This window comes from Rana temporaria, chromosome 4 (assembly GCF_905171775.1).
Source record: "Rana temporaria chromosome 4, aRanTem1.1, whole genome shotgun sequence".
Classification (NCBI taxonomy): domain Eukaryota; kingdom Metazoa; phylum Chordata; class Amphibia; order Anura; family Ranidae; genus Rana; species Rana temporaria.
Window position 1 is genome coordinate 309,590,075 of NC_053492.1, and position 14,955 is coordinate 309,605,029.

Here is a 14,955-nt window from a genome sequence, read left to right on the forward strand (position 1 = left end):
TTTTCCTAACTGATTTACCCAGTCTTGAAAACGTTCTGGTTACCACGATGCTTGTATGTCATACTCTCGCACAGCTCTGCAAACTTCTAGTTTGCATAATTTGAATCATCTTTTAATGATGATATGCTGGTTCACAGTGCCAAATGTAACTTCATGCTTCTTACGTAGATGAGACCACAGTGATTATCAACTGCTATTTCATAAATATTTTGCTTCAATTTAAGTACACGTTTGAGAGTCCAAAATAGTGCATTCCATAAGGGTGATGTGATGAACAGCTTTTAAATTACCTAATTACCACAATAAATCAACAGATCAGAACTGATGAACACAAGAAACCCTAAGAAATTTGTGAAGCATGGAAATAAAAAAAAATGTGGTAGAACTACTTATAGTAGACAACTTTTTTAGCTAAATGTTGAAGAGAGATGCAAGTTCCTTATTGGCTACAGCACCAATCAAACAAAAGTTTTCCCAACAAGCCCTTCCTTAAGAAGTCAATCATTGGATATACGATCATTGGATTGGCTTCACACCAAAGGGAATGCCCACAGATTTACTGAAATTTAGCCACCCAAATATCAAGGATAATTTGCCACAAATTAAGTCTGTTAACTTGCTGTACACTTGCAGAGCATTTGAAGCACAAGTTTTAGTTGACAGTCACTTTGTAGCAAATTTTCATGGCAAGACTCTAACAAGAGCAAAGTTACAGTGGTGAGTCTACTGCAAGACAGTTATAACTGTATTGATAAGTCAATAAATGGCTTTCTATCCCATCTAACAGCTGTGATGTGAGCACTTACAAGTGCTTTGTATTGCAAGCATGCTTCCGTAACGAATCATGCTCACAATCCAAGGTTTTACTGTGTATGTGTGTGTGTGTGTGTGTGTGTGTGTATATATGTGTATATATATATATATATATATATATATATATATATACACAGTGGGGATCGAAAGTTTGGGCACCCCAGATAGAAATTTGTATTAATGTGCATAACTAAGCCAAGGAAAGATGGAAAAATCTCCAAAAGGCATCAAATTACAGATTGGACATTCTTATAATATGTCAACAAAAGTTAGATTTTATTTCCATCATTTACACTTTGAAAATTACAGAAAACAAAAAAATGACGTCTGCAAAAGTTATGGCACCCTGCAGAATTTATAGCATGCACTGCCCCCTTTGCAAAGCTGAGACCTGCCAGTGTCATGGATTGTTCTCAATCATCGTCTGGGAAGACCAGGTGATGTCAATCTCAAAAGTTTTAAATGCCCAGACTCATCTGACCTTGCCCCAACAATCAGCACCATGAAACTGAAACTGAAAATAGTTGATGCTCACAAAGCTGGAGAAGGCTATAAGAAGATAGCAAAGCGTTTTCAGATGTCAATATCCTCTGTTCGGAATGTAATTAAGAAATGGCAGTCATCAGGAACAGTGGAAGTTAAAGCAAGATCTGGAAGACCAAGAAAAATATCAGACAGAACAGCTCGCAGGATTGTGGGAAAAGCAATTTGAAACCCACGTTTGACTGCACGATCCCTCCAGAAAGATCTGGCAGACACTGAGTTGTGGTACACTATTCCACTATAAAGAGATACTTGTACAAATATGGTCTTCATGGAAGAGTCATCAGATGAAAACCTCTTCTACGTCCTCACCACAAAAATCAGCGTTTGAACTTTGCAAATGAACATATAGACAAGCCTGATGCATTTTGGAAACAAGTTCTGTGGACCGATGAGGTTAAAATAGAACTTTTTGGCCGGGAATTAGCAAAGGTATGTTTGGAGAAGAAAGGGCACAGAATCTAATTAAAAGAACCTCTGTCCAACTGTTAAGCATGGGGGTGGATCAATCATGCTATGGGGTTGTATTTCAGCCAGTGGCACAGGGAACATTTCACGAGTAGAAGGAAAAATGGATTCAATAACATTTCAGCAAATTTTGGATGGTAACTTGATGCCATCTGTGAAAAAGCTGAAGTTAAAGAGAGGATGGCTTCTACAAATGGATAATGATCCTAAACACACCTCAAAATCCACGGGGGATTACATCAAGAGGCGTAAACTGAAGGTTTTGCCATGGCCTTCACAATCTCCTGACCTCAACATAATTGAAAATCTATGGATAGACCTTAAAAGTGCAGTGCGTGACAGACAGCCCAGAAATCTCAAAGAACTGGAAGACTTTTGTAAGGAAGAATGGGCAAAGATACCTCAAACAAGAATTGAAAGACTCTTGGCTACGAAAAGCGTTTACAAGCTGTAATACTTGCCAAAGGGGGACAGTACAAGATATTAACTCTGCAGGGTCCCAAACTTTTGCAGACGCCATTTTTTTGTTTTCTGTAATTTTTGAAAGTGTAAATGATAGAAATAAAATCTAACTTTTTTTTGACATATTATAAGAATGTCTAATCTGTAATTTGGTGCCTTTTGGAGATTTTTCCATCTTTCCTTGGCTTCATTATGCACATTAATACAGATTTTTACCTGGGGTGCCCAAACGTTTGATCCCCACTGTAATATAAGGGATGAGTCTTCGCCTGTTGCGTAGACTCATCTCCTTCATCCCGGAAGTAGATGCAGCAGCAGTAGTTGGAACAATCATCAATTCCCGACTTGACTACGCAAACTCCCTCTACCTAGGACTTCCCAAATACCAAATTTCACGCCTACAAGTCGTCCAGAACACAGCAGCCAATCACCCCATCCCTGAGGACCCTCCATTGGCTGGCAGTGAGGGATTGGTTACATTTATTAAGACCTTTTGCCTCACTCACAAGGTACACAAGGAAAAGCTCTGCAATACCTCTGCAACAAAAAAAAGCACTACACCCCAAGCCACTCCCTCCAGTCAACTAACCAGAACCTCCTACATATCCCCAAGACCTGCTACAAATCAAAAGACAAACGAACATTCGAAGTCCAAGGATCCCGGCTATGGAACGCTCTACCCGCGGACATCAGCTCAGAAGAAAACCATCTAGCCTTCAGGAAGAATCTTAAAGCGGTTGTATACCCACATTTTTTAATTTATACTTTACACCTGTAAGGCAAAAGCCATAATGAGCTAGTATGCACCGCATATTAGCTCATTATGAAATACTTACCTTAAAACGAGGTGTAGATAACTTATCTGGTCCACGCCGCGCGAGATGTCATCTTGCCTGGCGTGTCTTCCGGGTATCGCCGCTCCAGCGCTGTGATTGGCTGGAGTGGCGATGTCGTCACTCATGCACGTGGGAGATTTCATTCCGGCAAGGTCCGGTGGCTGCCGGCTCTTTAGCCAAGGATCCCCCCTGGGCATGCGCTGCTGCAATCAGCGGCGCATTGCGAGGGTAATATCTCCTAAAGCGTACAGGCTTAGGAGATGTTCTTTATACCTACAGGTAAGCCTTATTATAGGCTTACCTGTAGGTAAAAGTGGTAGTAATAAAAACTTTGGGCCAGATTCACAAAAGAGATACGACGGCGTATCTCCTGATACGCCGTCGTATCTCTGAGAGTATCTATGCGTCTGATTCATAGAATCAGTTACGCATAGATAGCCCTAAGATCCGACAGGTGTAATTGACTTACACCATCAGATCTTAGGATGCAATACTTTGGCCGCCGCTGGGTGGAGTTTGCGTCGTTTTCCAGCGTCGGGTATGCAAATTAGCTTTTACGGCGATCCACGAAGGTACGCGCGCTCGTTACTTCGTCGCTAGTCGTTTTTTCCCGTCGCAAAGTTAGGCCTGCTTTTTCATGGCTTAACATTAGACGAGCCATGTTAAAGTATGGCCGTCGTTCCCGGGTCGAATTTAGTTTTTTGTTTTTTTTGCGTAAGATGTCCGGGAATACGAAAGTACGTTACGCATGTCGCCATTCAAAAAACACGTCGGGCGCCGTAATTTCACGCAATGCACGTCGGGAAATTTCCTAACGGAGCATGCGCAGAACGTTCGGCGCGGGAACGCGCCTAATTTAAATGGTACACGCCCCATTTGAATTAGCCGGGCTTGCGCCTGACGTCTTTACGTTACTCCGCCGCAAGTTTACACTCAAGTGCTTTGTGAATCAAGCACTTACGAGGAAAACTTGCGGCGGTGTAACTTAAAGACGATACGTTACGCCGCCGCAGTTCTCTATGAATCTGGCCCTTTACTACCACTTTAAGACCCAACTTTTCTGAAGACACAGGCAGACACAGGCTGCAAAAGCGCCTTGAGGCGATTTAGTTTGTGTCTGTAGCGCTATACAAGTTACTAATTTATATATATATATATATATATATACTGTAAATACACACACATATCATGCAAGAGTTTATTTATTTCACTAATGCAACTTAAAAAGTTGAAACTAATATATGAGATAGACTCATTGGCCCGGATTCACATACATCGGTGCATATTTATGCCGCCGTAGCGTATCTTTTTTAAGCTACGCCGACGCAGCGCAGAGAGGCAAGCACCGAATTCACAAAGCATTTGCCACCAAATCAGCGCTGTGTTTCTTAGGCATAAGTCGTCATGAGTGGAAGTGGGCGTGAGCCATGCTAATGAGGCGTGACCCCATGCAAATGATGGGCCAAGCGCCAGACAGATACGAATTGCCAACTGCGCATGCGCCGTCCCGTGGACGCATCCCAGTGCGCATGCTCAGAATCACGTCGAAACTACTCCCTAAGATACGCCTGATCACTGCCTACGACGTGAACGTAACCTACGCCTAGTCATATTCACGTACAACGTAAACGACGGCTTGTGTTCCCTGGTCCATACCTTTGCATGGGTTGCGCCTCATATATGGGGAATAACTTTACGCCGGACGTAGGACTTACGCAAACCTTGTATATTATGCGCCAGGCGCAAGTACGTTTGTGAATCGACGTATCTCCCTCATTTCCATATTGGAATAGGAAATCAATGGGAGCGCCACATGCGTCCAGCGGAAATATGCGCCCACGATACGCCGGCGTAGGCAAGTTGCGTCGGTTGGATGAAGCCTATTTTTAGGCGTATCTCAGTTTGTGGGCACAGCGCATAGATACAACGGCGCATATTTGCACTTACGCGGCGTATCTCTGCAGAAGAGCCTTTAGGCCGCTATTGAAGCATCCTGGTCTTCCACAACACCTCAGTGCCAGTGCCACAGGCTGATAGCTTCCATGCCACGCCGCACTGAGGCAGTAATTGCTGCAAAAGGGGCCCAAACCAATACTGAGTACATATGCATGTTTATACTTTTCAGAGGTCCGATATTTATTGTTCTATGTACAATCTTTGTGTTATTGATTGCATGTAATATTCTAATTTACCTTTTTGAGGCTTTCCCTCCTTATGGAGGGTGTCAATGATGGTTTTCTGCACAACTGTCAGGTCAGCAGTCTTTCCCATAATTGTGTTTTTTACTGAACCAGACTGAGAGACTGTTTAAAGGCTTAGGAACCCTTTGTAGGTGGTATGGCTTAATTTGCTGATTAGAGTGGGACACTTTGAGCCTTAAAAATGTCACCTTTTCACAATTTTCTAATTTTCTGAGATTGTAGATTTGGGGTTTTCATGAGCTGTAAGCCATAATCATCACAACTATGACAAATCACGGCTTGAACTATCTTGCTTTGCATGTAATGGGTCTATCTCGTATATTAGTTTCACCTTTTAAGCTGCATTAGTGAAATAAATTAACTTTTGCACAATATTCAAACTTTTCGCGTTTCACCTGTATATATAAATCACCTCCACACACCCCATACAAAAAGTACAGTATAGGGGGAACAAATGTATGTAAACATCATTTGCACCGCACATGTGAGATATTGTCACAAATGTCAGAGTTAGAGCGATGATTCTAGGGCCTTAGTTCATGGTTAGCTCCAAACTGATGACCTATGGAGAATTTTGGGTACCATCTTTTTTGTCATGTGCAATTTTAAGACTTGACATATTTGGTATCTGTTTACTCAATGCAACCCTATCTTTTATATATTACCAAAAAAATGGGTATAATATTCAGTTTTTTTCCCCGCTATAATTAATTGTTTTCCTGAAAATATTGCTTCTAAACTAAAATGTTCTATTTTCTTATTTTTTTCAGGTAATTCAACATTTTTGGATGATCATGGCCCTCCCACCCCTAAGGTAATAGTCAATATATGAATTCTGGTTTATTGCAGATTCCAAAGGTTATTTCCAAGCCTAATGTTTAATGTAATAACCATGCCTGCAAAATAACTGTTCCTATCAGGAAGAATTACTATTGGCATTAATACCAGCCCCTCTTACATTTTGGCTGGAATCTTAGAGTGTATGTAAGCCCTAATAATGAACGTCTCCTATTTGCTCTCTGCTTCATTTTGCAAAATTCACAGTTAAAAAGTCCTAAAATCCTATGAGCTGATAACTTTATGTTCCTTCTGCTAGTGGGGCTCTGCAGATGAGGCAGGGGATGAGGGGAGGTTTGTGTTCTTTCTAATCTATCATAAATTAAGTAGACAGGGTTAACACATGTGCTTTGAAATTCAAAGCTGAAATCACACTGTGTTGTCAAGTCAAAGAGGAGGGTTAGGAGCAAACTACTGTGTATTTCTGGCACCTCAACAGTTATTGTTCTAAACATGCAGTTCATTTAGAAATACCAAATATGGAAATGTGCATGCATTTCAGACCTGTATCAAATCACTTTTCAAAAATAACAAACATGTTATACCTTCCTGTTCTGTGCAGTGATTTTGCACAGAGCAGCCCAGACCCTTCCCTTCTCAGGGCCCTCGCCGGCAGTCCTGGCCCCTCCCTCCTGCCGAGTGCCCCTACACCACAGCAAGCAGCTTGCTATGGGGGCACCTGAACAAAGCCTCTGCTCTGTGTGTCCATTCAGACATGGAGCCGTGGCTTAGCCCCACCCCCTATATCTCTCCTCATTGGCTCACTAACTTTGATTGACAGCTGCGGGAGCCAATGGTGCCTACCTGTGTGTCTTCGCCAAATAGGAGGGAAAGTCCCAGAAAGCCGAGTCTCACGTGCAACATTGCTGGATCCAGATGGGGCCTAGGTAAGTATTAGGGGGGCTGCTGCACACAGAAGGGGTTTTATCTTAATGCATAGCATTAAGATAAAAACTTTCTGCCTTTAGAACCACTTTAAGCAATGTGCAAATCTTCATATACAACCAATACACAAAGTGCTCAAGTGCAACACAAATTAAGTATTAACAGTGGTGTGGGGGTAGTGGCGCTGTCTAAATGAAGGCTGATAGTACCCAGAAATGGTATGTAGCAGACTATATTAACCTCAAAAAACGTGTGTGACTAGTGGGTCTAGGATATAGTGCCTCCTTAAGTTAGTAAATGATGTACCAGTGGTATAGTGAATAAAATAACTAACATGAGTGTTGCTAGAAACACATGCAGTACATAACATAAATTAGTGCAAAAAAATACAAATGAGTATAAATGTGACCAACGTTGAATGAGAATAATATGAGATAGTGACAGACAACACTAAAGCTGAAACTAAAAGTGTCCAAAAAGTGACAAAAAAGTATCCAAAAATGAAAAGTATCCAAAAAATGAAATATTAGTAATCCATAAATAGCAACAGTCCATAAGTGTGAACCAATGTGAAAAAATAAATAAATAAATAAAGTGACAGCAGTCCATAAAAGTGTATCAAAGGTGATAATTGGTGACCATGTGACTTTCCAAGCAGGTAGGTGATCACAATATCCAATAGTGCAGTTATGCGCAGTGGGTCCGGTGCTCCCCCTCCTGGGTCCCTACTCACCAGAGGCACTCACCCCTGCAGGGGTAAAGTGCATAAAACGCAGATGATGTCCAAACGACTCAGGTCCTCGCTCTCCTTATGGATCCTACAGTCCAGCTGGTGCCAAAGGTCCTAGGTAACCGAATTCCTCCAAAGGGAAAAAAAGGTCTCATAGGGTAGTAGGTTCGAGTTTCAGGGAGTATATTTTATTAGTACCACCGTAGGCTTATACTGGAACAGTATATACAAAAGTATATCAACGTAAAAAATAAAATAAAAGGTAAAAATGAAATAAAACAGGGGCCAGATAAAATGCTTGTGAAAGCAAGCAGACAGTTATCTGTATAGTAACAAGCTTCCCTGCACAGCACAAAATCCACAAACGAAGATCAGCGCCAGCATGGGAACGGCGTGCGTTCCACCAGGTGATCAGCTGGTTGATCCAGGAAGTGCGTGCGGGCGTGCGTGTATCCGCTTTACGCACATTTCGTTCTCTTACGTCTTCTGAAGCGGGTACACGCATACCGCTACTGATGATTAATATAGCCAGCGTCACCATGGAAAGACCCTCCCACTTAGCGGCGGTATCCAATCATAATTTCGATGGGGGAATCCCGTGCGATCGAATCATTTTGGCAGAAGTCCCTGGATAGTTATAGTTTCCATGGTGGGCATTGGCTTAAACGGACATAGCACAACATTCCATGCGGTAACATCTTAGTTTAACTATACAAGTTATATGGGCACTGAGTTCGTGAGCAGCTCTCATTTGCGATACTAGTGTGGGGTACAGTTAAACTGTGATACATGTGTTAAAAAAAACCAGAACAGCATGGATGAATTAAAAATGAATAATAGTAAGTCAACTAGATCAAGTGTGTTAATGCATGTAAACTCTGTGGTCAGTGGGTAGGCCCGTTGCAGGGGTGACCTCATGCACAGGGCATAATGCATGTATAAAAATGCATGTGTAAGAATGCAAAAAATGGAGCATAAGTTTCAGAATAAATAATACATAATACAATAGTATAGCCCCTCACAGGGTGAACACCCCAAGGGTGCAATAAGCGATGCACCTCAACTAGACAACAGGTGAGGGGGCAAGTGAGGGCAGTAATATACCCTATACCTTATAATAAGGCATAGGGGGACAGGATGGGTAGCATAACCCATGTCTTAAAGAAAATGGGATCAGGTGATGAAGTACAAGGCTCATGGGTACTGAGGTACACAGCACTTGCGTCATGAAGTAAATGTAAATAAGGATGTGTGGACATTAGGCATTAGACATAGGCAATGCATCACCCTGGGGGGACGTAGAAGCCAAACAAACAGATCAAGGGCAATATGGAACAAAACCTCCCAGGCAGCAAACCCCAAGAAGTGGCAAGCAAAGAATGGGACCCTAAGGTGGAAAGATTCCACCTTAGGGTCCCATTCTTTGCTTGCCACTTCTTGGGGTTTGCTGCCTGGGGGGTTTTGTTCCATATTGCCCTTGATCTGTTTGTGAATGTATCCTAAAAAATCCTGCTGGTTGGAGATATTGGCCCATGATCTGTTGGTTTCTTCTCTCTGAGTGCTGCAAAGGCATCCTTTGTGGGGTCAGGCAAGTTTGGGACTGTTGAGGATAGCTACCCAATGGGTGTTTTCATCTGTTGCTCATGTGGAGTGTTTCTGCTCTGTTAACCCCCTATAAACTATATGGTAAGTGGCCAAGTTTGAAGGTGGTGGTTCACAATGATGGAAGACAGTGAAGACTCTATACAAGACTTGTTATAGACTTGGGATCATTACAAATTAATCTGTGTTTCACTTAAGCACTTTGTGGATTGGTTGTATATGTGCATTGGCACTTCTTAAGTAGATGTATGAACATGAGCACTTTTTACTATTAAATATTTGTTTATTTATACTTTTGTATTGAGGCACTTTATGGTTACATTTAAAGGGACAGTGCCCCCCTTTTGCCCAGTTTTTATTTTATATCTTGTATTCAGATATTTGGGGCAACAGCAGTCTCCGGAATTCGGGTTTATTGCAGGACACAGAGCACAGCCTGTTATCCATTTTACAATACATGGATTTGTAAGGGCATTCGGTGCACACAAAGTGGATTTATAGCCTTTGTTACTGTTGAGGAATATATTTAAATGAAAGTTTTTGTGCCTTAAGGGCCTCATCTAGTGTAAAACAGGCACCCTGCAGTGACTGCACATACTTTTTAAAGCTTATGGAATCCCTGATGAACAGGGTGCTATGATAAGTAAATATTGGAGCAGACTAGGTCTAGGCCAGTGTCTACTTTTGTTTCTGGCAGCAAATATTGTTATAAATATTGCCTTTTGTTCTACCAGTGCAGTATTGGTATACATATTGCCCTAGAGCAGGGTAATGCAATTAGCGGACCTCCAGCTGTTGCAAAACTACAAGTCCCATCATGCCTCTGCCTCTGGGTGTCATGCTTGTGGCTGTCAGAGTATTTCTATGCCTCATGGGAAGTGTAGTTCTGCAACAGCTGGAGGTCCGCTATTTGCATATCCCTGCCCTAGAGGGCTTTTTACTTTTTAACATGGTCCAGATGTCACTATCACCATTAGCATAATTATGTTCATGGGTAGTTTCTTAGTGATTTACTGCCTGCTTTTGGTCTCCAGGCAACAGCTAATTTGAATAATCTACAGTCAAGGATCACCAATCAGTGCCAATTCTCTCTATGTAGATTTATTATATAAATGCATTTTGATGAGCCCTATTGAAACACGTTGGAAGAAGTCAGGGCGTACGTCATCATGCAAGCATGCCACATGGTGGCCATATTGGATGTGGGCAATATTGGATGTTTGGTTTTATACAGCACTATTTTTTCTTTGAAACCTACTTTGAATTGTTGTGGAAGACTGTAGAGGTGGTGGGTATCATTTACCGTGGTGTGCCTACATCTCTTTATAAAACAGGAGCCAGTGTGTATTTCTATACAAAGCTGTTTTTGACCACTCTTTAATTTGAGGGTCAACATTTTTTCGGTAAGTCTTCTTTTCGCATAGATGGTGTGCACGGTTGGGGTTCCATTTGTCAGTATTTTGGATGTCATGGATGGAGTCACTCTGCTTTTGGAGTTTGGACTTTTTTGTTCCACATGAACTTTTCTCTATACTTTTAATGCACATACAGTTAGGTCCATATATATTTGGACACAGGCACAATTTTAGTTTTTTTCAGACATTTACTAATACATATCCAAATATTGGAGGAAGGGTTTGGGAATTACAGCTCTTCGAAATAGCCATCCCCCTTTTTCAAGGGACCAAAAGTAACTGGACAATTGAACCAAAGCTATTTCATGGCCAGGTGTGGCTCCTCCTTTGGTATTTCTTCATCAATTAAGCTAGTAAAAGGAGGTGTGGAAGTGTGGTATTTGCATTTGGAATCTATTGCTGTGAACCTACATCATGCGTTCAGAGGAGCTGTCCATGCACGTGAAACAGGCCATTGTAAGGCTGCAAAAATGAAACAAATCCATCTTAGCAATATTAGGAATGGCAAAAAGCAACAGTTTGGTACATTCTGAGGAAAGAAGAATGCACTGGTGATCTCAGCAACATAAAAAAGCCTGGACGTCCATGGAAGACACAGTGGTGGTTGATCCCAGGATCCTCTCTGTTAAAGAAAAACCCATTCACAACATCCAGACAAGTGAAGGATACTCTCCAAGAGATGGGTGTATCATTGTCAAAGTCTACAATCAAGAGAAGACTTCACAAGAGCAAATACAGAGTTCACTACAAGGTGCAAACCATTCATACGCCTGAAGAATAGAAAAGCTAGATTAGAGTTTGCCAAAAACATAAAAAAACAAACAAAAAAAAAAAAAAAACAGACCAGTTCTGGAAAAGCATTCTTTGGATGGATGAAACTAAGAAACTGTCAGCCCAGATTCAGCCAAATGCTAAAAGCAAAGTTTATTGAACGGGCGTCTCACAGTACAGATGGACAATGATCCAAAGCACAATGCAAAAGCAATGCAGGAGCTTTTGAAGGAAAAAGTGGAATATTCTGCAATAACCGAGTTGGTCACCTGATCTCAACCCAATTGAGCATGCATTTCACTTGCTGAAGGTAAAACTAAAGGCAGAAAGACCCACAAACAAATAACTGAAGACATCTGTAGTTAGAGCCTGGCAAAGCACCAGAAAGGCGGAAACACAATCTTTGGTAATGTCCATGGGCTTCAAACATCAGGCAGTCATTGCCAGTAAAGGATTCTCAACAAAATATTACAGTGCACTGATAGGTGGCACTGATATGCAGCATTGATGGGCACTCATAGGTGGCACTGAAAGGCTGCACTGATAGGTACTTATGGGCGGCACTGATGAGCATTGATGGGCAATGATAGGTGGCACTGATGGACACTGATTGATGGCACTGGCAGGCATTGCTGATGGGTACTGCTTGGCATCTGTCTTGGCACTGATTGGCATCTGTCTTGGCACTGATTGGCATATGCCTGGTGGTCCAGGGGGTCATACCTAGTGGGCGTCCATTGTAGGCATCCCTGGTGGTCCAGTGTGGGCATCCGTGGGGGGGCTGCGCTGATGATCAATCAGCGCAGACCCCCCTGTCAGGAGAGCCGGCGATTGACTCCCCTCTACTCGTGTCTATCAGACAGGAGTGCGGAAACGCAGATACACGGCTTTTCCTAATTACACTGTGATTGGACACAGCTGATCACGTGGTAAAGAACCTCCGTCAGAGGCTCTTTACTGAGATTGGCGATGCGGTGTGTCAGACCGTTACGCTGCAACACCGATCGGTCAGCATATCACCAGATTCAAGTGGAACCCCTCGTTGAGCAACCCTTTACTTCAGAGGGACTCCTTCTGGCTTGACAGAGGGGTATGTCCAGCCCTGAAATGCATAGTCATGCTCCCCACCAATGTAGTGACAACATCGCCGAAGATCACAGAGTTGAACTGAGTGGAGTCGATTTCAGCTGAGCTGCCAAAGTGATCCCAGAAGTCGCCCAGCCACACTCTGCTCTGCCCCCAACCCCCCCCCCCTCCCCATGGTGCTCAATGGGGGGGGGATTGATTCAGGCTCTTAGCGGTTCGATATGTGGCTGAGCCAAGGCCCCTGGGTGGATCCTGGCCATATGGTTACGAGCTTTTCCCTGCCTGGACCAGCTTTGTGATGTCAGTCGACGGCATGCTTCAGCCCGCTGTCTGCTGAAAATGGGTCACAGGAGTGCAGAACGAACTGCACTCCTGTGATCCACAGGAAAAGTACAGCCAAACAAGCTTTTTTTGTCTTTTAAACTAGTCCATTAGATAATTGTCTGAATAATCCAAAGGCATTTGAGCTTGTCATCTAATATCTGTATGACTGATTAAAGATACAGGGTCATGAGCATTCCACTCCAGCAAGATGGGTAGATAGAGATTTTACTATAACACTATGCTCCTGATTGATCTTTTTTTCCTTTGAATATAGTCATTGCTATAGGTGAGTGCTTTTTACCTTGTGTCTTTATTCATTAATTTAGCCAAGCATTGTTTAATAAACAGCCTATTATCTTAACTTATTATCAGTCTGCATCCTCAAGATTTACCTATTGTGTCACAGATAGTGGTATATTCTTTATGTTGCCAGCAGTAGATGTTGGCTTTCATCAATATTTAGAGGCTTAGGAGTAGCTGGTCTTCACCACTGCCCAATGTAAGGTTTCAGCTCTTAAATTTGCCCCATTGCCAACAACTGACGATGAAAAAAGGCCACGTACTTTACCAAAATTTGATACAGAGATGTAGTAACCCAGGGGGCTAATTTTGAGAATCATGTCTGTACCCTTGCAGGTTGAGTAGTTTCTCTTAAATGGGTGACTGTGATGCCCTGTACACACGATCGGTTCGTCTGATGAAAACACACAAACCGATCTTGTGTGGGCCCCATAGTTTTTTTCCCCATCGGTGGAAAAAATAGAACCTGTTTTAAATTTTTCTTATGGTTAAAAAAACGATAGAAAAAAACAATCGTCTGTGGGGTAATCCATCGGTCAAAAATCCACGCATGCTCGGAAGCATTAAACTTAATTTTTCTCAGCACGTCGTTGTGTTTTACGTCACCGCGTTGGACACGATCGGATTTTTAACCGATGGTGTGTAGGCAAGACTGATAAAAGTCAGCTTCATCGGATATCTGATGAAAAAATCCATCGGTCCGTTTTAATCAGACGAACGGATCGTGTGTACAGGGCATGAGGCCCCGTACACACGACCGAGTTTCTCAGCAGAATTCAGCCAGAAACTCGATGGCAGACGTATTTTGCCGAGAAAACCGGTCGTGTGTACACTTTTCGCCGAGGAAACCGCCGAGGATCTCGTCGGGCCAAAAAGAGAACATGTTCTCTATTTCCTCGTTAGTCAATGGGAAAAGTTGGCTCGGCGAGATCCTTGGCGGCTTCACAAGGAACTCGACGAGCAAAACGATGTGTTTTGCCCGTCGAGTTTCTCAGACGTGTGTACAGGGCCTGAGAGATTTTTATTATAGATTTACTGAGAGCTAACATATTCTACAGAGCTATACAAAGTAAGGGCATACCGTGGCTATAACAAGATACTGCACATACAAAAAACATACAAAAATATGAAACAGTGGCAAATAGACCCTGCCCAACAAACTTTTACAGTCTAAAAGGAGATCATTAGAGAAACTGCTTCTTGAGATATTCAAGCATTTAACATTTCAGTTTCCAATACAAGTGGTATCTTTATGTAACCACAATGTCCAAGTTTCCTCAGAAAGAAACAATGACCCGCACTAGAGTAAAATAAATTAATTTTTTGACTGTAAAGTTGTTTGCAGTCCTAGTACATTGCAAGTCGATCTTAACTTGTAAGCTTGGTAAACTCTTGCTTGTAATGCTGGGGTATTGTACCTTTCTACGACTGTTACATAAACACGTACTTAGTTTCCAGACTTTCTCAGCTAGTGGATGACGAGGAGCAGCTTTACTACCTAGTTATTTATTGCTTCCTTTTTGTATGTATGCTTAAGCAGCTATTATTACAAACACTGCAATAACTTGCACTCGCTCACTGAAATCTTGCGTAATAAATGTTTGCAAGCAAAGCCGAAAACTGGTGAAGTTCTAAAGTATGCGTATATTATTTTCTTTTTGCATCCTGTACAGTAATTTTCT

The 14,955-nt window shown here is 42.3% G+C and overlaps 1 protein-coding gene across 1 annotated transcript in view; it reads left to right on the top strand.

The window, feature by feature from the left end:
- The window catches only part of UST (uronyl 2-sulfotransferase), a 437,794-nt gene that overhangs the window by 180,623 nt on the left and 242,216 nt on the right, over positions 1-14,955 (top strand). Inside the window, exon 2 of the mRNA XM_040350590.1 lies at positions 6,094-6,137. Coding sequence (XP_040206524.1) covers positions 6,094-6,137 — 44 coding nt within the window. The remainder of the gene's footprint in view (positions 1-6,093; positions 6,138-14,955) is intronic.